The 25488-nt window shown below is 38.3% G+C and overlaps 1 protein-coding gene across 1 annotated transcript in view; it reads right to left on the minus strand.

Annotated features, from left to right (window-relative positions):
* Positions 1 to 713: 713 nt before the first annotated feature.
* CACNA2D3 (calcium voltage-gated channel auxiliary subunit alpha2delta 3) overlaps positions 714 to 25488 on the minus strand; it is a 722234-nt gene continuing 697459 nt past the window's right edge. Inside the window, exons 36-38 of the mRNA XM_077821951.1 lie at positions 4651 to 4763; positions 3391 to 3473; positions 714 to 806 (exon numbers count right to left, since the gene is read on the minus strand). Coding sequence (XP_077678077.1) covers positions 714 to 806; positions 3391 to 3473; positions 4651 to 4763 — 289 coding nt within the window. The remainder of the gene's footprint in view (positions 807 to 3390; positions 3474 to 4650; positions 4764 to 25488) is intronic.

Raw genomic sequence — 25488 nt, forward strand, 5'->3', positions numbered from 1 at the left:
ACCTGTGGACGTTAATAGAAAGACTTCAATGGGCTTCGGCTCACGCTCCTAATGTCGTAAGATTTTCTTTATATCTGTGTTAAAAAAGCTCCAGTTTCACTGTAAATCATCAGAGAATGTTATCTGTGTCCCAGGTGAGCAAAATAACTGAACCACATGTGCAATTTGAAGGACGTGCTTATGTTCCATTGACTTGGTTAATAATATAAGTCACTCAGCCTTTATTATAAAAAATTAGGTATGTGTTATCCTCTAGTTTCCCATTATCTCAGAAATAGTTTAACAAAGCCTACACACGTGAAATATCCCCTTACCTGTTTTATTAAGTTCCAATTACTAGTTCAGGAAAAATGTTTAGTTGCTATATTTAAAAAAATACACAATGAAATTATGATTTTAATATACTTTATTTAAAAAGTACACAGTTTTAAATTGGTTTCAATGGGACAAAGCAGAAAGTAATGGACACCTGTGTATATCTGTTAAAGTCCTTTTTTGATGAATTGTGACTATCATATGGCAAATTCACATTTGCATGACTTGCAAAGTAAAAAGATAACCCTTTTTGAACATAGCTTTGTTTATCTCATCAACAGTTTAAAATCATGAAATGCTGATGTTTTGACTATATTTCTTGTCTTCTATGTTGCACCATTTCTCAGTTCACAGTTTATCCATGTATTTAGCATGCCAAGTGAACACATCAGTCAACGTCACCTTGAGAAAATTGCCAAAAGCAGTGGAAGAAGAACAAGAGTAGGTTTAGCACTAAGGCCTAGAACACCCCCACATTCTCTTGCATTCTCCTAAAGAAAAGAACAAAGAAGAATTAAGACAAAAATATTAAGATTCATGACAGGTTTCAGAGTAGCAGCCGTGTTAGTCTGTATCTGCAAAAAGAACAGGAGTACTTGTGGCACCTTAGAGACTAACAAATTTATTTGAGCATAAGCTTTCGTGGGCTAAAACCCACTTCATCGGATGCATGCAGTGGAAAATACTGTAGGAAGATCTTATATACACAGAGAACATGAAACAATGGGTGTTACCATACACACTGTAACGAGAGGGATCACTTAAGGTGAGCTATTACCAGCAAAAGAGGAAAAATACCTTTTGTAGTGATAATCAAGATGGACCATTTCCAGCAGTTGAAAACAACATGTGAGGAACGGGGGAGGGAGGGCGAATAAACATGGGGAAATAGTTTTACTTTGTGTAATGACACATCCACTCCCAGTCTTTATTCAAGCCTAATTTAATGGTGTCCAGTTTGCAAATTAATTCCAACTCAGCAGTCTCTCATTGGAGTCTACTTGTGCGACATTGATGACATCTTCATCATCTGGACCCATGGAAAAGAAGCCCTTGAGGAATTCCACCATGATTTCAACAATTTCCACCCCACCATCAACCTCAGCCTGGACCAGTCCACACAGGAGATCCACTTCCTGGACACTACAGTGGTAATAAGTGATGGTCACATAAACACCATCCTATACCAGAAACCTACTGACTGCTATACTTACCTACATGCCTCCAGCTTTCATCCAGACCACACCACACGATCCATTGTCTACAGCCAAGCTCTACGATACAACCGCATTTGCTCCAACCCCTCAGACAGAGACAAACACCTACAAGATCTCTATCAAGCATTCTTACAACTACAATACCCACCCGCTGAAGTGAAGAAACAGAGTGACAGAGCCAGATAAGTACCCAGAAGTCACCTACTACAGGACAGGCCCAACAAAGAAAATAACAGAACGCCACTAGCCGTCATCTTCAGCCCCCAACTAAAACCTCTCCAACGCATCATCAAGGATCTACAACTTATCCTGAAGGACGACCCATCACTCTCACAGATCTTGGGAGACAGGCCAGTCCTTGCTTACAGGCAGCCCCCCAACCTGAAGCAAATACTCACCAGCAACCGCACACCACACAACAAAAACACTAACCCAGGAACCTATCCTTGCAAGAAAGCCCGTTGCCAACTGTGTCCACAGATCTATTCAGGGGACACCATCATAGGGCCTAATCACATCAGCCACGCTATCAAAGGCTCGTTCACCTGCACATCTACCAATGTGATATATGCCATCATGTGCCAGCAATGCCCCTCTGCCATGTACATTGGCCAAACTGGATAGTCTCAACGTAAAAGAATAAATGGACACGAATTAGACCACAAGAATTATAACATTCAAAAACGAGTTGGAGAACACTTCAATCTCTCTGGTCACTTGATTACAGACCTAAAAGTCACAATATTACAACAACAAAACTTCAAAAACAGACTCCAACGAGAGACTGCTGAATTGGAATTAATTTGTAAACTGGACACCATTTAATTAGGCTTGAATAAAGACTGGGAGTGGATGTGTCATTACACAAAGTAAAACTATTTCCCCATGTTTATTTTTCCCCCCTACTTTTACTCACACGTTCTTGTCAATTGCTGAAAATGGCCCATCTTGATTATCAATACAAAAAGTTTTTTTTCTCTTTTGCTGGTAATAGCTCACCTTAAGTGATCACTCTCGTTATAGTGTGTATGGTAACACCCATTGTTTCATGTTCTCTGTGTATATAAAATCTTCCTACTGTATTTTCCACTGCATGCATCCGATGAAGTGGGTTTTAGCCCACAAAAGCTTATGCTCAAATAAATTTGTTAGTCTCTAAGGTGCCATAAGTACTCCTGTTCTTATTAAGATTCATGGCGAAGAATGGATATTTATGAAAGCAGTAGATGGCAGATTTTGTGTAATCAAAATTTGTGTAATCAAAGCACAGAAAAATAAAGATGATCAGAAAGCTACTCTTGGCTTTGGGTGACCTTGGGCAAGTCACTTCCTGTCTGTGCCTTTCCAGAGTGGATATTTAAGCTCATAAAGTATGTAGCACTTGTGTAGCATCTTAAAAGCATTGTGTCGGAGTCCCAGATAAACAAATCAACAAATCACAAAATTACCAGTATGACAATTGAAATGCTGATGTTATTTACTCACGTAGAGATCAAATCCTGTCCCATGGCCAAGTGGCTTGGTTTCAGAAAGGAACACATGGAAGGAATCTTGCGGTCAGCATTAGACCCAGAATAAGATCTCAGAAGTTCCTGGATGCCAATTCTGCACTCAGATCATGCCTCTGCCTCTTACATGTTGTGCCGTGATGTGCAAACACAGCACTTAATTGTGAAATGGAGTACAAGCTCACTAGACAATTTGCGCATTGCTTGCAATCATGTAGAAACTTCCCTTTACTACTATGTTCAGAATGTCCAGAATATTTAGTTGCTTTTCACACTAGAAGACAGTTTTCTAATACCTACTCTAGAAAAAATATTTACCATAGAGGGGAAAAAAAATTATAAAAACTTACTTCGGGATGAAATCCATGACAAGATTCTGGACGTCTTCTAATCTTCTGAGATTTTAAACGTTCACATTTAAGGGATTCATTATGTTCACAGTAGTTAAGGAAAGATCTTATGATCATTGCATTTAAATATTCAAAGTTTGTTTGAATGGATTTGAAATGAAGTCCTTCCATCCATCCCTTCCTCCTCCCACTCCTCTAAAATCCAGCCAATCAACAAAAGAAGTAGGTCATAATGCTATTGTTGTTCTTCCCAGTGTTGTTCCCTTTGGCACTTAACATGATCAAATGGTCCTTTGAAAGTTCTATCACTCAGCAACAAAAATATACTGCAGATTCTTTTTGGTGAATTCCTATTTATGAGAAGAAACAAACCCCAAACTCTAGTATGGCAATAAAACAAGATGGTGTTTAGACTACAAATTAAGTTACCAATTTACTTTGTTACAGAATCTATTTTTTATATTTTCAGAACACAAAGTGATACCTTTCAGCGTAGCAATACAGCCCTAAAATACAAAGTTAAGGAAAATATTATATATTACATTATAATGCAGGAGATATCCATGTTTAAACTGTTTTCTTTGGCAATATGGGTACAATTTTCAAAAGCACCAAAGATTTAGGAGGCTATGTCCTATTTTCAGAAGTGACTTAAGCACTTAAGGCCAATTTTACAGAGACGTTTATGTGCCTAAATATGCAGGTAGGCCTTACAAAGCACTTAAGTGAGTTAGGTGCACAACTCTCATTGACTTTCAATGGGACTTAGGCTCTTAAATGCATAAGTCACTTTGGAAAATGAGAGTTAAAATATGTCTATACTACCCGCCGGATCAGCAGGCAGCTATTGATCCAGTGGGGGTCGATTTATCGTGTCTAGTCTAGACACGATAAATCGACCCCTGAGCACTCTCCCGTCAACTCCTGTACTCCACTGCCGTGAGAGGCGCAGACAGAGTTGATGGGGGAGCAGCAGCAGTCGACTCACCGCAGCGAAGACACTGCAGTGAGTAGGTCTAAGTACGTCAACTTCAGCTACGTTATTCATGTAGCTGAAGTTGCGTAACTTAGATCGATTCCCCCCTCTCCCCCCCGGGTAGAGCAGGCCTAAGGAGCAGATCCTCAGCTGCCTTGACTTCAATGGGCCATGACAGTTTACAACAGCTGAGGATCTCTCTGTTAGGCTCATAAATCACACAGGGTAAAATTCAGTATTTGCACTTTGAGTCTCCCTCTTACAATCTTCAAAATAAAGGATATACCTTATTTCTATGGGTTCCATGGTAATTGGCAAGATAGACTCACAGTTGCATTCATTATCTACTACCACCATGAAGAGATTGCTGCTTGGGATTTGCTGGATGACAAAGGACCTGTAAATTTAAGAGTCAGTAATGAATGGTAACATTTTCTATTGTACATGATCACATTTCTTAGCAACAGGCTTTTGGTAAGGGTATTTTAATATATCAATAAAACAAAAAAGTACTTAATAATAATAATAATGATAATAATAAACTAGACACAACATGTGCAGATCAATAAATATAGCTTTTACTGGAAGTCATTCACAGACAGAGAAGCCTGTGCAAGGCTCTCCTCACCTTATAAACTCTGTGGTGCCCTTCTAAGGTATGTACATTGAGGGGAGCAGCTGCATAGAAGGTCCCCTACACAGAGCTTAATTTGTGCCAGGGCTGAGCCCTGGCACCTCTAGGCTTGGAGGTTCATAGCCCCAGAACCTCAGGGCTTCCTGCATGAGTTATGAATGTAAAAAAATTGTTTGAGTCCTGGCACCTAATTGCTCGAGCCCGAGCACGTCTTTCATTACAAATTAATCACTGCCCCTATGTAGGGGGCTCTGCCTCAGTTATGAATAGGCTGGTACAAAATGGATCAGTAGGGATGGCCTGAGAGCACAGCAATTGGATTTCTGCTCATGCCCATCTCCTACCCCTAGGGTCTCAGGAGTCAAGTATATTTCGATATAATTTGTGGATTTATTTTATGTTCTTGAATTTTTGCTCCACATTGAATCACGGCTTATATATTTACTATTAGGATACTTCAAGTAGATACTAACTGCCCAGGATTCTGCATAATTACTGTGCTAAGCAAAGTCTGCCAATATACATTCAAAGTCAGGGACTGCACGGTCATCAAATTATGGGTGGTTTTATTCACCACTGATCTTGCATTAAACAGCATGAATTAAGGAACAGGATCCTAGCTAGCAGACATCTTGTCCTGCTGAGAGTCATTATATTGCCAAGCCAGTGGAACCAAGATTATGCCTCAAATATTTATGAGTCAGGAGGTGTATTTGGTAATCAACTAGAAAACGTACTGTATATGCAGCACCTCAGTTAAATTATGACAACAAGATGTACATGAAATTCAGACATGAGAACAAAGCAACACTGCTAATAAATATAAGAAACACTACACTCAAGTGCAGTGCATGTTCCTTCTCAGCATGAGTAAACTCCCACTGAAGCCAAAAATGAGTCTGATTTCAGTGGGAATTGGATTTGACCCTCCGTGCATCTCCACAAGGGGAGGGAGACGGGGAGAAGCCAGAGCCTGTGGTTTACAGGATGGAACAAATTGCACACGGCAAGACAATCTGAGGCAACAGGGGTGGGGCTGCATCAGAATGACCCTACTCAAGACTGTGCCTAGTGGGCACAATTCACCCCCTATTCTGAAATTTAGGACACAAGACAAGACCTTTATAGTTTGGACCCGGATTTAATTTACCCATGTCAGTATTTATACATCAAGTCAATGTAACAACATCTTGTGACATGTAACATCTTTGAAAGTTGGCACATCTAGACATGAGGTTTTTCGGCATGGTGAACTGGTGAGCATGCATGAAGGTAATGAGGGCTTGGACATGAGTAGATGTGGACAGAAGCATATTTTCACTCAGACGTCTCTATTTAAAATACATATTGTCTTACTAAAAAAACCTCTCTGCTTTTCCAAAAATCACAGAAGATGAAATACAAGGGGGGAAAAAATCTTTGAACCTAGCTTGAGAAAAGAATAATTGGAAAACCTGCTATAAAAATATTGCCAACGGAAAGATTAAACACTTTTCAATATTTTTAAAACTCACTGAACCTCCATTAAAGTTACACTTAGAGAGATCTGCAATATGTTAGCTTTATGTTTATACATGAAATATACATTTATGGCATAATGTACAGGACTGAACTTTATAAATGCACCTAAACAGCTGGAGCATGTAGCAAGGCTGACATCATTGTAACGGAGCATCTGTGTCTTTGTGTGTGAAAGAAATGGGGCCAATAAAAGGAAAGGAGGAAAATTCTTTCACAGAAAATAACAGCAAAATTTTATATGCATGAATAGCTCAGAAAGTTATAAATAAATGCAATCCCAAAGGAGGGAAAATGCAATTTCCCAGTTTATCCATCCCAGGAACTGAAACAACCCAGTCCTATGCTTTCTGGAAACAATATTTATATTTATTATATCTGTAAAATTGGCTCAAAAAAATCTGAAAGCAGGTACTCAAAAGTGTTGATATCATTACTGTTCATTTGAATAACTCTATTTTGGCGGGAAGGGGACATCACTGCTTTGTCCAACTTGAGTTCTCCTTCTGAATCGCATATTTCTTTTGTGGATTGCCCCCATTTTGAAGCCCTCCCAGGGACTCTTAGACCTGTAGAAAAACATGCATCTTATGTCCAGGGCAGTTGGGGCTTACAGTTGACATTTCATGAAAGGTGGACATATTTGCCATTTATTTCTTCCTCCTCTGGGGTGTTATAATGACTGTGCAGTAGAGAATATTGCTTGTTTTAAAAAAATTCCTGAACTTTTCCTGTAACTTCACCTAGTAGAAATAAAGCAGGAAGTGCTTTAAGGCAAAAGTGAGCCTACAGCTGGTAGCCATGGTCCTGAGTAGATTTCTACATGAGTTGCTTCTCTAGAAAGTCAGAAGCTGTAAAGACTGTTAGGAATGAAAGACACTTAAGAATGGAGCTGATTGGGAATTTTTTTTGACCTTAATACTTTTTGTTGGAAAATGCCAAGTTGCTGAAACTGAAATGTTTCACAGGAACATGCCAGTTTTGTCTAAACTTTTGTTGAGAAAGGTTTCTTGGGTCTAGGATGGAATTTTCTGGTCAAAACCAGAGAGCCAGGCCAGATGGTTAATAGCCTGGTGGTTAGGGAACCCACCTGGGAGAACCAGATTCAAGTCCCTGCTCTGAATCAGGCAGAGTAGGGACTTGAACCTCACTCTCCCATCCCTAACCACCAGGCTATTGGCTACTCTGGTGTGCGCGTATATGTGTCTAGTCTGTCTGTCCTCCACTCCCTCCCCTCCACCCCCCCAAAAAACAACTTTGACAAGTCCTGATTTTGTACCAGTGTAGAATGGGAAAATGTTTTGAAAACTCAAACATTTTTGTGGATGAGAAACACATTTCCCCCTTAGCTTTACTTAGGAATATTGTTGGACCTGGTAATTTGGTGTATTCATGTATATGTCTGAACTGAAAGAAACTCTATGCAATATATTTACAAGGTACCCAGTATTAGGTTAATCTGAAACGTTATATATTAATATATATTATATCTTTACAAGGTATCAAGTATTAAGGTTAGTCTGTCACCAGTGGGGGATTAATGATTTTGCCGCCCCCGGCCCCATATGAACTTGTTTTAGTTTTTGTACAAATTCGTTCGAACCCACTGGTAGCTGTTTCCTGAGGCAAGCCTAGGAGGAAGGGGGGAGAAACCGAGTGGTGGCGCACAAGGGGAGGAGGCGGCAGTGGAGTGGAGGTGAGCTGGGGCGGGGAGCGGTTCCTCTGCCCCTGCCCCGGGCTACTTGCTGCGGCCCTCCCCGCGCCCCCAGCTCACCTCCGCCCTGCCTCCTCCCCTGCCTGCACTGCTGCTCCGCTTCTCCTCCCTCCCAGCACTTTCGTGCGGCAAGCCTGGGAGGAAGGGGGAAGGAGGAGAAATGCGGCGAGCCTGCATGAGCAGGTGGGGCCAGGGATTTGGGGAAGGGTTTGGAATAGGGGGCAGGGAAGGTGTGGAGTTGGGGAAGGGGGGGCGCGAGCACCCACCAGCGCCGGGTAAAGTCAGCTCCTATGGCTATTATAAATTTGCCACCCCTGCACATTTGCCGCCCTAGGCCTGGGCCTTGTCGGCCTAGGGAATAATACGCCGCTGTCTGTCACACTGCTCCCACTGACAACATATTGATCTGGTTCCCTTCTCAGTCCAGCACCAGCTCTCAACAGTGAATGATGTGATAATTCCATAGTATAAATAGGATGCATGTCTGTCTATCTTAGGTGTTTTTAAGTGCTTGGCACAGTGGCACCTAACTCCGAAGATGTATCTATCCTCCTCCAAAGGGGGTAAGCTTAAACCTCTTTGCCTATTGCTGCACCTCACAGCCCAACTAGTCTGTTCCACAGCAACTGGTGAGTGACAAACACCTTGCAAGATGGCACAGCTGGACTATTTGCTCCACTCTACGGGTGCATTCAAATTAAGCTTTGCTTCTTCCGCATGGCCCTGATTCAGGAAAGCCCTTGAACAGGTCTTTAAATCCATTCCTGTTCAGAATAGTATTGAAGCACGTGTGAACTGAACTTTAAATATGTGCTTGCGTCCTAATTACTTCAATGTTCTGAATCTGAATGCTTTTTTCAAATGGGGCATATTTGAATTCAAGCTTCCTATGATAAAAACAGCTAATGCAATGCTTATGCATGCACTCCTGAAGCTACTAAGATATTTTTTCCTTGAGGAAACTCTAATACATGTTGTCTATCACAGGCAGTAAATTCATCCAATATAGACTTGTAGAAAATGAAGATAGAAGTTTTCGATTTAGTGGGATAACCTTTAATTTATCTTTCTTTACCCATTTGTTTTTGTGTGTGTGCTTCAAACAAAATTTTCTCCCCCCACAATTCTCAAACCTAATCCTGAAATGAAGCTGCAATGCTGAATGTGTGTCTTTACCAGCCATAAACAAAGGATTAGAATGTGGTCATCAGATCCAGGTGAGGAACGTAGGTTGAGTAAAGCTGAGTGAGTAATTTGGGAATAATAATTTATTTGATCAATTTAGCCTGCTTTTCTATGTGTGGAACATTCACCAACAGATGACTTTTTTTTTCAATTGATGCTATTCAAAACCATCTCATGGATTTTGGGGGTCTTTTAACCTTACGGGATTGACCTCAAACAAATTTTCTGCAGGTATTCACTATTCAAGCTGCACTGATTAGCAAGTCATGTGGTATCATTTCCACCCTCAAACCGGATAAGCATGCAAGCACTCCCAGAATTAATACTTGCATCTAACTTTAAAATTCAGTTTCCATGGTTATATGCTCATGTGACTTTGAAATTCACTTTGAACGTTCATGCCAGTGACTCTCAATAGCTTGACCAGAGAATACAAAAAGGTGCATGAACACAATCAGAGTAAAGTCATTTAAAAACTGAAATAGTCAACCAAAATGTTTTGCAGTGTATGCCAAGCTCTAGTTGTGAGGGAGAAAAAACTCCAACAAAAATATCTCCAATGAGCTGTAGAGGAAAATACAGAAAGTTGCTGACAAAGTAACAAAAATGGTGCCAGCTGTCAAGTGGGCTCCTCAGAGAGTCTCCAAAGTCTAGATTTCAAAGAGTATTTCTGAGTCACCTGCTGGGTTAGGTTGTCATTTGTGTCACCAGCAATATGGGAGCCAAATATCAGTGATGGATTACAGGTTTTATTGAATTTTTTTACTGGTTTAACAATCAAAAAGATTATCTCTGTTTAATATTTATGGTGAATGTTTCATGTTTAAAGAGGAAAGGCTCTTTTCAAGTTAAGTAATGTAAATCTTTGAGCTGGAGACTTTTGCTTTACAACAGTATCATCATCCTCAATTGCCATCCACGACAAGCGAATATTAGTTTTGATAGTGTTAGCACACAGAGAGCCTTACACGCTTCTTCATGCATAAAACATCATGAACTCCCTTGTTATACTGAAGCCACATTGAGTCAATAGAAACCTTAGTAATCATTCTACCCATCTTTCATCCACTGTGGAACTGGTTTGGTTTATTTACAGTGTAGATCCAGAGGCTCAATACAGCCTTGTAGAGGAAGTGTATCTTCACTCTGCTTTTACAAGGAAAGGTGGGGAAAGAAGACATTAAGCACTTGAAAAGGAAATGGGGGGAGAGCAAGAGAAAAGTAAATCTAAACTATTTTCTTGCTCTAGCCAAAGAGGAAATAGGGCTCAAAGGCAGAATGACATGAAATTCACTATTTTGATACACAGAATCATGCACCGATTTTTTTCACACTCTAAGTTTTTCTTTTTTAAGTGATTTTGGCAACAGAAAAAGAGGGTGTTCTTTGCTAAAAAAAAATGGACCCACATTCTGCTTGGAAATAGGTAATTTTTGCTCACAAAATGCGCTTTGGTAAAAGTTTCCATGAAAATGAACCCATTTTCAAGAGTGGAATGAGACTAAAAAAAAAAAATCTATTTCAAGCAGTTTTGCATCTTTAATGATATTTTATGAATTGCTGCTTTGAGGGGCATCTTAATAAGACACAGTTTTAATAAGTTAGTAATTTTACTTCATTCTTTGAAGTTTCAATATGGTGTGTGTGTTGCTATGGAGCTGTGGCAGACATCTGAACTACTACATTGGGTCTGTTAATGGTTGAATTTCAAGACTTTCAAGTGATATGCTAGAATTTAAATCTGAATTTCTTACCTTCAGGCATACATAATTCTTTAATCATGTTGTTCACCACTACTAAATGTCTATGTACAATCCTAATTTATGGACATAATTTCTAAATGGAAATGTACTCATTGCTGAAGAAAATTTGCGCATTGTAGAGATGGTGGCTACTTGGAATCACCATAAATGTCACAGGGTGCTTTACAAAATATAAAATAAGGTTCATGTCCTGTCCTAAAATAAGGTTCATGTCCTGTCCTAGCTTAATGTGCACAAAAATTTGCCTCTATTACATCCATGAACATTCCACTCAGGAAAATGGGCACATGTGAAACAAGGCAGAATTTGGCCCTTTTTCTTTTGCAGCACCCTTAGATATGAGGCTGCTATGTTTTGCAAAGTAATGATTAAGGGCTAGTTCCTTGGGAATGGCAAACATGCAGTGTGCACCAGTCAAGGGCTCACCTGATTCTGCTGTTGGTCACTGCTTATCATTGCCTTGTGATAACTTACTGAAGTCACAAGGGGCCGAAACATAGCTCATGATCATTGTGGGCTTTTTTTTTTTAAGTGATTCAATACTACTAGAAGGCTTCAGCTTTCCTTTCCCAAAATACGTGGACCACAAAGTCACTACTGAGCTCATTAGAAATCAAATATGAAAGAGAAGTGTGTTCAGTCCAGCTAAGCTAATTGAACCTTTAAGTTATTTACTTTCTACTGTTTAAGTAAAACATCTCCTGCTAAAGGGAAATCAATATTATTATTAAACAATTTGTATTTACATGCCGGCACATACCTACAAACAAATCCAGGTGGTTAAGGAAACTACATGTTCTATGCAGCATACTTTGTGTGGGAGTGAAAATGGGCCAGACATCAGTATGAACAGAGGACAGGGCCAGAATAGACCACACGGGCCCAGGATTCACAGGAATCCCTGGTCCCATACCCCATGAATTCCTGGTCAACTGCACATAAATAAAAACAAGGAGTACTTGTGGCACTTTAGAGACTAACACATTTATTTGGGCATAAGCTTTCGTGGGCTAAAACCCACTTCATCAGATGCATGAAGTGGAAAATACAGTAGGCAGAATATATATACACAGTACATGAAAAGATGGGAGTTGTCTTACCAAGTGGGGGGTCAGTTCTAGACTGACCCCCCATTTGGTAAGGCAACTCCCATCTTTTCATGTACTGTGTATATATATTCTGCCTACTGTATTTTTCACTTCATGCGTCTGATGAAGTGGGTTTTAACCCACGAAAGCTTATGCCCAAATAAATTTGTTAGTCTCTAAGGTGCCACAAGTACTCCTCGTTGTTTTTACAGACTAACACAGCTACCACTCTGAAACCTGCACATAAATACTTTCTCTCCTCTTTCTTTTTAGGCTTCTGATGGCTTTTTACAGCCATGCTGCCATTTGCTGGTGGACAGTACCAGTGCTATATGACCCTTCTCCACCAATGAGGTCCATAAATCATATAGGAGAGGTAATACAACACCAAACAGCTTTAAAAAAATCCCTGTCTTCTACATAGCTCTCTTAGGAGAAGGAACATACAAATATAGAGCAGCTGTCCTGCTGCTCCCAGAGCCCCCTCTCCCTCTGACCTTTAGGAGGGTGTATGGAGGCTACAAAGTGTTTAAGGAACCTAGCTGAATGATGAATATGGGTCTCTGAAGACACTTATGGAACAGGACAATATTTGCAGAACATGTGTGAATTTACAGATAGCTGTATCCCTCCTGTGGTCCACCTTCTGGAGTGGAAGATATTTTTCTGTGTCATTCTGGGGGCACCTGAGCATATAACTAGCTTTGGAATCAATTAGACTCATTTAAATAAAATTCTGTATACCTACTGCCCATAAGTAAAGTGAATTCTCTTCTTGTGCAACACAGGAATATTGCTGTTTCATGCATTGCTTTTCAGATCACACTAGCTTTTTAGGGGCATTTTACAAGCAACTGTTACCTTCTAGAACTTTTTAAAAGTGGATATCATTATGTTATTCTGTGCTAATGATAACAGATGCTATACAGTAGAGTATGTGGTAGCAATGAACACATGGGTTATATGGGGTTTGAATTCCATTAATATTTGAAATGTCTGCAAAGATTTGTATTTAATCTCATGTTCCTGGACATTAAGTTTGATTTAAGAAAAAACTAATTTCCAGATACCTGTTTTTCATTTTGTCTCCATCTATAATCATTGTAGGAAATGTTTGACACTAGTGCTCAGTGCTACAATGATGATAGGGGTGTATACACCCAGGGGTGCTGGAACTAGGGGTGCTGCCACATCCCCTGGCTTGAAGTGGTTTTCACTACATACAGAGTTTATAGTGCAATGGCTTTCAGCATCCCCACTATAAAAATGGTTCCAATGCTACTGCATATACCTAGACCCAAGTTTTGACTGTGTGGATGTATACCTCCCAACACACATGCATCCACATAAGTCACCATTCTCCTAGCAATCAGTACTGATACCATTTTTGTTCCGGGTCATGTATACAAGCTCTGCTGGATGGATTAGCTATGCTATCACAGGGAATAATATAATGTGTAAAGAGTATTAGGGCACCTTAAAAAGTGGCCTGAATTTCAGAGGTGCTGAGCACCAGTAGCTCTCATTTGCTTCACTGAGAGTTTTGATTCTTCAGCACCTCTGAAAAATCAGGCTATTTTTTCCAGACACTTAAATATGGATTTACATTGCTAACTTCAAGCACCCAGGGCATAAGATTTTTAGTTATTACTTTGGGATTTCATTTCATATCTGTCAGGTTTTGATCTTTCCTATTTTTGTTTTAAGTAAAATAAAATAAAATAATAATAAAAAAACCCCACACATACATCAGGGTACAGTAAATGGAAAATGTTGTACAATCTACACTCAAATAGCTGTTACTCACAACATAACTGACAGTTGCATATATCCAACTTTAATGGTCTGGAACAAACTATACCCATTCAACTGAACTGTAGATATCCGTTGTTCTGGTTTCCAAATCACATCATGTGTTTTCCAGGCTGCTGGCTATCTTTCCAACCCACATTTCTCTCACTTATCCATTTTTAAATGAATGAAATGTCTATACTGCAAGCATAAATTAGGTTGTTTAGGATTTTTAAATAAAATATGAAATAGAGAACGGAATATTTTTATAATACATGTGCCAACAACATCATTTTGGAGTGCCTGAACTTTTAAACTAGATGAAAAAAACCTGTGGTTCTTTGACACAAAAAGACAGTTCTGAGGCCTGATCCTGCAGCATGAACCAGACAGGCGAACTCCTGCTACAGCAGGGCTCTGCATGGGTATAAGCATTCACCCATTCAGACCAGATTGCAGGATTAGGTTCTTAAATGAATGAGACAGATATCACTGAGAAATGTTACCCACCCATTTCAACAGGTGGGGGAATCGCATGGGGCCGGCAGTAAAAGAGGATAGCCCCAGCAATGAGGGAGGGAGACATTCAATGAGGGAAAACAGGTGGCCCCTCCACCCCTTGGAGTCTTTGGCACCCATTAGTCAGTTGGGGGAAAGGCCAGCATCCCCCAGCTCCAGCGATTTAACCTGGAGCAGGAGCTAGGTGGAGCCTCTTTCGTCTCTGTTCCAGCAGGCAATGTCTATACAGGGCAACAATGGATAAATATAGGAAGACTTGCCCATAGGAGAGATTTCTTCCGAACTATCGGGTGTCACTTTTGAAATGCAGGAGGCAGGATAATTCCCTCTAACCTCTTCCATGCTGCAGAAAGACATTTTCTTTGTAATGAGGAAAATAACCACCGAAGGCAGTTGAGGAATTTTATAGACAAATGATAAAAGTACAATTGAGTGACCTTGTGTTTACTGATGATGTTGTCCTGCTCAGTTCAACACAATGCTTAATGGAAGAAAAGACCCAGTTTTTGGCAGACACAGGAAAACAAGTTGGTTTGTTCATCAACCATGGGAAGACAAAATATATGGCTACCAATGTTTCAAAAGCAATCATCTGAGTTGACAGGGAAACATTAGAAGAAAATAAATCCTACTTGTCTGGGGAGCAAGATGTGCTACGATGGTGGCACCATGCCAGATGTCAAACATTGAATATCAAAAAGGGCAAACAACTTTCAGAAATTTGAAAAGAATTGGAAAAGTAGCATGAATGGCACTGATACAAAAATATAATTTTTTAACAATGACATCATGTCTGTCCTCTATGGAGCAGAGTCATGCAAATCCACAACAACAATTGATAAGAAGTTAAACTCATTCCAAAGCAATGCCTATTGAAGATTTTCAGAGTCCACTGGAAAGAGTTTATGACAATATCAGAAATTGTAAATGGAGCACACCAGCTTCAAGCTTCAAACGTGGCAAGAAGACATATTTAGGACACAATTTAAGGAAGCCACCAACATGACTTCCACATCAAGTGATAACACAGACACCAGCTGAAGAGAGAAAAAGAGGGCCACCTAGAGAAACATTACATAGAACAATAGAGAAAGAAGCTAAATCCATCAGCATGACATTCAGAAGCCTGACCAGACCAAAATTGCTGGATGACCTATGTCCCTGAGGGTGTTGAAGAAAGAATTAAAGAAAGATCACATGCCTGAGATTAACAAGAATATTGTATATCATATTGTATCCAGACAAACCTATAGTTTCTTTTAGTTTACAAAATAATTTGCCCTGCACAACTGTGAAGTTTAAGGATGAACTTTTTTTCCTTAGTTAAAGGCTACTAACTGTTTATAAAACTCACAGCCTTTATTATGCAGAAATGATGAAGACCCAGATGCATAGGTCACATTTGCATTAAATCAATCAGACTGCACTAATTCAGTGCAATGATTTATTATTAACTGAAATAAATCTCTTCATAACTCTAAGGATTGTTCATAACAATGGCTGACTTTAAAAGTTCACTGGAACATTTTCTAGTTTTAATCAATGTTCTTAATCCAAATATTTTATTTGTCAAAAGAATTCAATATAATCATACCAGTTTCAATTATTTTGGTAATTTATTTCATAATACCTATCAGCAAGTATGTCTCTAACAATATAGACAACAAAAAAGTTTTCCCCAGGAGTAGAGAGTTAAAGAAACCCCTACGACAATGCAGTTCCTGTTTCTCTGTTATGCTTTTGTTGGGTGCCTCAGTCTGGATGTGTCACACATGCCAGCTGGGCACATCTTGGGGGAAAACTCTGTCCCGCTGGTCTCTGACACATACCCCCTGCTCCCCACCCCCAACCTTGAGCCCAGGGATTCAGAGGGAGAAACAGCTTGATGCTGGGTCCTGGGTCTGTACAGAGTTTCCTGCATGATGTCTCATTTCTTCACGACGTACTAGGAACTGCAGCTGCCAGGAACCCTCCAGCTTCCTCTTCCTCTCCCCCACAGCAGTGTCCTGTATTTGTGAGCTGGAGAGTTGGACCCTGCTGGATCCAGCAGCCCCTAGTGGTGGCCAACAGCTCTGCAGCACCAATTCTGCCTGGAAAAATGAAATTCTGCGCAGAACATTAATTCTGCGCAAATTATGCAGGGGGAAGCTTGTCCCCCATGCAACAAAATGTGAAACCTTTTCACAATTGCAGATCCTCTAGTTCTCTAGTGTCCCAGCACCCACATCCCTCTTCCTTAGGAACATGGTTGTATACATCCAACCCATTTAAACTCCTAACCATGTACCCTTTGACTTTTGTGGGATATGTGAGTACACATTATTCCTGCAAATAAGTGAACAAGCAATCAATATTTCAGACACAACAGATACATTTACTTCATCTTTAAAGAGAAACACATTAGGGCTTTGTTACTGAAAAGTTATTGAGCAATGTGCTTAGTTTTTAAGCATGTAAGGAACCTACACCTAGAGTCCGTGTTATATGTGGGGAGTCAGTCCACATGTTCTAAACTACAGAATTAAAAGGTGTTTGTTCAATTAATATTATTGCTGAGGTATTTCCATTTAAATGTCTTTCACATCTCTGTACTGTAATATAAGACCAGATGTAGGACACCTTCTATGCTGCAAGTTGGTAACCCTGACAATGCACAAGAGGTGTTTAGACACATGCTAATAAGAAAAATTTCCCAGTCACAAAAAGAAATAGTGCATTAAGAAAGCAATTTCCTTCTTAAGTTCACAAAATGCCCTTTGAAATAGATTGTCATGGTCAGACATTTTATTTAGATATTAAGTATACAATGTTTCAAGCAGTTTCTCTTTGACCCACAGGGCTCATTTAATTCACTGGCTTTCGAAGCTAAGCAAATGGAAGGAGAATCACAGTTAACAAACATAGATTTGTATGGCTTTGACAGTTCAATAGGCAGCCTCAGATATATTATCTGAACAAGTGACAAAGAGATGTCTTGGCAGGACTCAGATGCCTCTTGGCAGGATGTGACCAAGGACACAAACGTGAATTGAGAAAAGAATACAAAAATATAATGAAAATCAAATACTATCTTTAAGGTAATATGTTGTAAATAAGCAGCTACTATGATACTGAATCCCACGGACAAATAAAAAAGTTCCAAAATGTTTTATGTTGAAATCTTTCATCTGTTTTTAAAAATACAGGTTGGAAACTGTCCAAGGGATTGTGAGGCTAATAACTGACAAGTAGTCACCTGTCTGCTAATTTATATATGTGCTGCCTTCTTATTTCATATTACTATTTTCTTTTCAAAACATGGCAACTTACTTCATTTCCTGCACTAGCCATTCAAAATATAATGTTATCAAAGGGTAAAGATAAAATTAGCTACACATTAACTTTAAGTTCCACCTGCATGACAAAGGTTATCATCTCTGTTGCATTTGGAAAGAAGAGGAAGTTATCTCACTTTACAATTGGAGGAAACTTGGCTAATACTCAGTAGAGGAATGTACAGTATGTACAGTAAATACAAAGCCTTGGCATAAACAGACTTTGCAGTTTAGATTGGATAATTTGATCCATTTTATAAGGAGAGAAGAAGAAAAATTTTCTGTATGGAATCAGCTACAAGTTTCATTTTTGGCTGCCTTAATAATGATCTTGGAAATATTATATTTTTATTGGTCAGTGTCGGTAAACATCGATTTCACCGCATACACACACACAAACCAACAAAAAAAATATTTCCATTGACATAATCAAAATTTACAGCGAGGCTAAGAAAGAAAAATGGTGCTTGAGAACTTACTAGTTTGAATTAGGGATATTTACTTTGTATATTTTCATATGAGATGTTGACAACTTGTGTTTTAACAATTATTAAGCTTTAACTTTTTGAATCTCAAAGTCTACAGTAATTTAATATTTACTGTCTGGCTCTCCCATAGTCATTCCCACAACTCTAAAAATTTAAATGGATAAAAATGTTCAAAATCCTTAAAAATAAACTAACATTATCCATTAAAGTTTTTTAAAAATTAAATAAATTCAGTTAAGCCTACCTAAGAACCTTCTTATTATCCTGCAGTTGCTCTACCTACAATACATCCCCTGACATCTATGAGGGTTCTGCATGAGCAATGACTGTAAAATCAGGCAGATTTGATTCTGGAAACCATTGTGCCAGAGGACAGCATTCCTACATCTTCTTTAGGGTCTGAAACACAGGTCTTTCCTACTGGAGAGAGTTTTTGGTCAGTGGGCCTTTATTTATGGCTCCCTAGATAAAATCCTGTGATTCACTGATATACAGATAAGAAAACAGTCATTATATTTTCATCTTTAGCAATTTTTAAAGATATCACTGAGATACAGATATCATCCTGTACCTACAGTTTGTAAAAATAAACATTTAATGAAATTATAAAAAAAAAAAATCAACTAACCCAAAAACCCTAACAACTACAAAGGATAAAGTAACCTTAAGAGTCATTAGTTCCATTTTACAAACAGAACTGCTACTTGGATTAGAAAATACATTTTTCACCCCATAACTCGGTATTAGTATTGCTCTAATTTATATATTATTAATTCAGTTTGCAATAGGGTGACCAGACAGCGAGTGTGAAAAATCAGGACAGGGGGTGTGGGGTAATAAGAGCCTATATAAGAAAAAGACTCAAAAATCGGGACTGTCCCTATAAAATCGGGACATCTGGTCACCATAGATTGCAAGTTAAAAAATAAACAAACAAAAGAACTATGAACGCCCATAACAAACCCATTAGCAAGCCATTGAACCCCCTTTTTAAAGGACCTCAGGTCAGATTCTCATTCACACTAAGGCCACTTTACACTGTTCTGACGGCCAGGTCAGTGTCAAGGGGGTCTAATGTAAATGAAATCTTACCCCTTGATCTCCACAATGAATTCCTGTTGCAGTGTGCAAAATGCTGAGCTCATCCTGCAAAGTCAATGCTCATTCAAGTCAATGTAAGTTAAAGGTGATTAGCCCATTTTTTTTATCGTTTCCACCACCACCAGTGAGAAATGTAGGTATGACACATCTGCTGCTCAGCTTGAACACAGGTCAAAACCATTCATTTGTCTGTCGGATATTACCCACACGCTAGAGTATACTTGGCATGGCTGCTGAAAAAGCAACTACATAAAACATACAATGTAACATCAACTATAAGGAATAGTTGCTTTTGCCCATGGGCCTTTAAGATGAATATGGTAAAATGAATAACAACCAAAACTACTTCTGAAGGGGTGATTGTATTTTATCGCCCAATCCACTCCTGGAATCCGTGGGGAGATCCTGATATATGAACAGGGAAGAAATTGGGCCTTGGTGTTTTGCTTGTTTTATGTGGCAAGCTGATTTGTTTAGAAGTAAACTAACTCCATCTGAAAAGGCAAATTATTATTTATTCTATGGAAAATTGAATTGCATATTTATTTACACATTTGAAGCAAGATTAAGTACAGCAGTTTAGTAAGCCTCTGCCAAACAACAAATGCAGAAGTGTTTTAGCAAATTATGTTAGATCTCAAAATTGAGTGGTTTTAAAATACCATTATATTTTTAATGCTATAAATTGTACTACTCATGTTGAGTACAATCTGAATCTAAGTTGTGTTATTTATCTGATCACTGCTGAATAAGCACATTCTATGGACAAATCTGAAATTTGCTATTAAAAAGCTGCACAAAGAGCTGTGTGATCTCCAAATTAACTAGAATTCCAATCTCATTTACCTGTTTCTATGTGTAAAAAGCAGCAAAAAACACTATCCCTTAAAAACAGCAACAACAACAACTTGCCTTGGTTGGCTCCCTGGTGATTTGCAAGTTGGATAGCTATGTATTTCTTCCCTTATGACATGGAACATATTGGTGTACATCAGGGGCTTAGGAAGGGTTTAGTTTATTCACATTTTAGGTGGCCATGTATACAATATAGCTGTTATTCAATGCAGTAACTCCTATGAATGTAAACAGTAATTGTGCATGCAGTATATGAACACTTGTGCTTAAGTCCTACTGAAGTCACACACATACTTAACTGCTTTCCTGAATTGGGATGGGTACAGGCACGTTTACATGGTTTCCTGGTGAAAAATAGCAGGGCTGTCGATTAATCGCTGTTAACTCATACGATTAACTCAAAAAAATTAATCTCGATTAATCACAATTTTAATCGCACTCTTAAACAATAGAATACCAATTGAAATTGAACAACTATTTTTGGATGTTTTTGTATATTTTCAAATATGTTGATTTAAATTACCACACAGAACACAAAGTGTACAGAGCTCACTTTATGCTATTATTTTTATTACAAATATTTGCATTGATAAAAAAATAGTATTTTTCAATTCACCTCATTCAAGTACCATAATGCAATCTCTTTATTGTGAAAGTGCAACTTACAAATGTAGATTTTTTTTGTTACATAACTGCACTCAAAAACAAAACAATGTAAAACTTTAGAGCCTACAAGTCCACTCAGTCCTACTTCTTATTCAGCCAATTGCTAAGACAAACAGGTTTGTTTACATTTAGGGGAGATAATGCTGCTGGCTTCTTATTTACATTGTCACTTGAAAGTGAGAACAGGCGTTAACATGGCACTTTTGTAGCTGGCACTGCAAGGTATTTACATGTCAGATATCCTAAAAATCCATATGCCCCTTCATGCTTTGGCTACCATTCCAGAGGACATGCTTCCATGCTGATGATGCTCATTAAAAAAATAATGTTTAATTATATTTTGACTGAACTCCTTGGGGGGAGAATAGTATGTCCCCTGTTCTGTTTTACCTGCATTCTGCCATGTATTTAATATTATAGCAGTCTCGGGTGATGACCCAGCACATGTTGTTCATTTTAAGAACATTTTAAGAACACTTTAAGAAATCCATGCAGATTTGACAAAATGCAAAGAAGGTACCAATGTGAGATTTCCAAAGATAGCTACAACACTCAACCGAAGGTTTAAGAATCTGAAGTGCCTTCCATAATCTGAGAGGGACGAGGTGTGGAACATGCTTTCAGAAGTCTTAAAAGAGCAACACTCTGATGCAGAAACTATAGAACTGAAAAAGAAAATCAACCTTCTGCTGGTGGCATCTGACTCAGATGATGAAAGTGAACACGTATTGGTCTGCACTGCTTTGGATTATCAAGCAGAACCCATCATCAGCATGGATGCATGTCCTCTGTAATGGTGGTTGAAGATGAAGGGACATATGAATCTTTAGTGCATCTGGCCCGTATATATCTTACAACACCGGCTACAACAGTGCCATGCAAACATCTGTTCTCATTTTCAGGTGACATTGTAAACAAGAAGCAGGCAGCATTATCTCCTGCAGACTTGTTTGTCTGAGAGAGTGGCTGAACAAGAAGTAGGACTGAGTGGACTTCTAGGGTCTAAAGTTTTACACTGTTTTATTTTTGAATGCAGGGGTTTTTTTGTACATAATTCTATATTTGTAAGTTCAACTTTCATGATAAAGATATTGCATTATTGTACTTGAATGAGGTGAATTGAAAAATACTATTTCTTTTATCATTTTTAGAGTGCAAATATTTGTAATCAAAAATATACCATATATAAAGTGAGCACTGTACACTTTGTATTCTGTGCTGTAATTGAAATCAATATATTTGAAAATGTAGAAAGCATCCAAAATATTTAAATAAATGGTGTTCTATTATTGTTTAACAACATGATTAATCACAATTAATTTTTTTAATCACGTGATTAATCACGATTAATTTTTTTAATCGCTTGACAGCCCAAAAAATAGCTTTTTTTCTATTTACATTTCTCTTTATTTTGTACCTTAACACTATGCACAAGAAATCCAAATAGAGTTGAGAATATTTCCTCAGGATTTTGTCACCGTGCAGTTAGTCTCTTAAACCCAAATGTTGCAATTGAAACTGATGGGAGTTCTGCCTTTCAAGTTAATAGGAGCAGGCCCAGGCCCTTGACTTGTAGCCATGTCCAGTGTGTCATAACTGTACCTGAACAAAGTAGGAAAAGGGCCTATTTTTCAAATTAGCATGTATGTGATGTCTGCCTAATTTGCGCACACAATTTACCACAATTGCATGTGCAAATCTGGTAGCTATGCATTCAGATGGTTCCATTTGTCTACTCACTAACAGTAACTGCATGCATGCAATTTTGAAAATACAAGGCATAAATCTACTACCCAGGTAATAATCAGAGAAGGTATTTGCTACGCATACTAGAATAGGAGATCTCTCCCTGTTCATAAGTCCCTGAATTTATACCAAAATGAATGGTATATCTCTAAGTGAACCTAACAAAATTAGCAGAATTTTAATACAAAATTCCTACAACTGTGGAAAAAATAATTAGATTAGAAAGGAACATTTTATCAGCAGGGATATACTGCAAAGGTTTGATACTGGCATGTTTATCAAATTCTAGCACCGTAAATGTTATCTTCCTCTCTAAGTTATAATAATAAACACTTTGCACTTCTAAGAGACCTTTCATTCAAGTAGTTCAAAGTGCTTTATAAACATTAATTAAGCCTCACAATCCCTGTGTGAGGTAGGCAAAGAACATAGCAGAAGCTAGAAAATAATATTGTAGTCAACTGAAATTGAGGTAGAATTGAGGTGGACTGAATTACCTGCATTAGACTTTGGTTAAGTGATTGGGGTAACACCCTATATTTGTGAATAGGGCTGTGAATTATTTAGTAAGCCCTAAATTTAATGTCTAATCTAAAAGATATCACCTCCAAACAGCATAGTGTCCCTTAAAAACCACATTGAGGGCTTTGTGCACTGTGCAGTATTGACTCAGAGGGAAGAGTGTTGCTTACCATTGATAAATCATTATCTCTTTTAAGCAACTATTTCCAATACTGCAGCTGCTTCTTATTCAGTGGAATATTTAACAGTCTGCCATTTGAGTTTAAAACACAACACTGTGTGCGTGTACGTGTGTGTGTACAAGAAAGAAACAGCTTACTGGAAAATATGAAAATGTTTTATGTAGAAAACCAACATATTCAGTTTTGTACTCTTGTTGACAATCTCAAATGCCCCAAAAATATGGGCTGACTTGTTTTTGATTTCTGTTACAATAACAGATTAATTTAATAATCAGTGGGATATTGAATGACAAAAAATTATTGGTTGAGGCAGCCAAACCCTGACCCTAATGACATTCTTATGTTAATTCTTGTTTTCTTTTAGGCTCCTACTTTCTTAATAAAACCTATATTTTAAAAACATTTTAAACACTGCAAATTGTCCTGAAGAACTATTTCTTTCTTTATAGCAAGTTTACACATACAAGATTATATTATATACATATGCACACATTTAGCGCCTGATCCAAAGCCCACTGAAGTCAGTAGGCATCTTTCTGTTGACTTAAATGGGCTTTCAAATGAGGCCATAGAGTTATTTATGAGTGAACAATGTATATATTTGATGTAGTCCCTTATAATATTTGTGATTTATTCACCAGCACTTTGATTTTAATTCACATACCTAATATTCAAATTTATTTTAAAGCTTTATGCAAAGTAATTACAGCCTTTAAATTGGACCCTATCACTCAAGGTCCTGAAGTCCCTTGTGAGTCAATAAGAGTTGACAGCAAGCTATATCATGCAGGATTAGTCATCTGATTCTTGCTTTGTGTATGCTCTATTCACAATCAATATTTGTGCTGAATGATTGTTTTTGTAAGTCAAATAATATTGCTTCATTTCACTAACTGGTTGACCAAAACTTTTACAAAACCGGAGAAAGGCTTGAATGAGTCACTTGTGGTACAAACTTTCTTGCAGTGGAAGAGTGCAATATTTCCAGATTGAATACTTGCATAAATATCTATGACATTTTCACTTTCCCAAAATGTTCTTGAAAGCAAAAATTGTTCATATGAATGCATGTGAAAATTAAACAAAGGAGTTGGGAATACCACGGGAGTAAATCTGTGATGTATATTCAGCTGAATATTTGCGAATACCTTTCTCCAGTAGCCACCCTGCTCTATTTGTATAAATGTGTAAAATAAATATACTCATTTATGGCCTGATCCATCTCACATTAGAATCAATGGAAAGACTCCCACTGACTCTATGGGAGCTGGATTGAAACCCTTAGCATCCGATCACGTGAAGCACTGAGCACCCTCAAGTCCCACTTAAGGCAGTGGAAGTTGAGGGCACGCAGCAGCCTGTAATATTGGACCCTTACTTGCAGCAAATGAGACACCACTCTTAAATTAAGAATATTGAGCAATATGCTTCCTTGTAAAAATATTTACTGTACTGAAGCCATGAAATTGAAAAATGGGTCATTAGATGTAGGTCCACAGAAGGCTCTGGGTCAAATTCCTTAGCTATTCTGTGGGAAAGCTGCTTGGGTTATAGCAAAACATTTGGTAACCAGTGCAGAGTACAATCTTAGATGCACTTTGTAGATTGTTAATGACAGTCAGTGGGTAAACTGCATAACGAAGAGTGTTCCCATGAAAATCTAACAGTTCTTCGGGATTATTTCTCTATGGTTTGCCATTGCTTGTGGAGAAAAATAATGGGTGGCTTGAGAACAGTTGGTAACTAACGTAGATTTGGTTGTGGTGGTTTTTTGTTTTGTTTTGTTTTTTGTTCCACTGTGGAACATAAAATGTTTTTCTATGAAAATCATCTTAGCACATTATTTTTAAAATACTATAATTTTCACTAAACTCAGTTTCCAACTCATTGCTTTCCAAGTTTGGCAGAATGATGTTATTTTTTGAAAGTTATTTCCTCTGCCCTGAAATTACCTACACAGCCTGAAAATCTGGTCCCGTTAAATCAATCTCTTTTTAATGGAATCAAGCCTTTTTGCAATGTTAAACAAAATGTAT

Source organism: Eretmochelys imbricata, chromosome 7, assembly GCF_965152235.1.
Source record: "Eretmochelys imbricata isolate rEreImb1 chromosome 7, rEreImb1.hap1, whole genome shotgun sequence".
Classification (NCBI taxonomy): domain Eukaryota; kingdom Metazoa; phylum Chordata; order Testudines; family Cheloniidae; genus Eretmochelys; species Eretmochelys imbricata.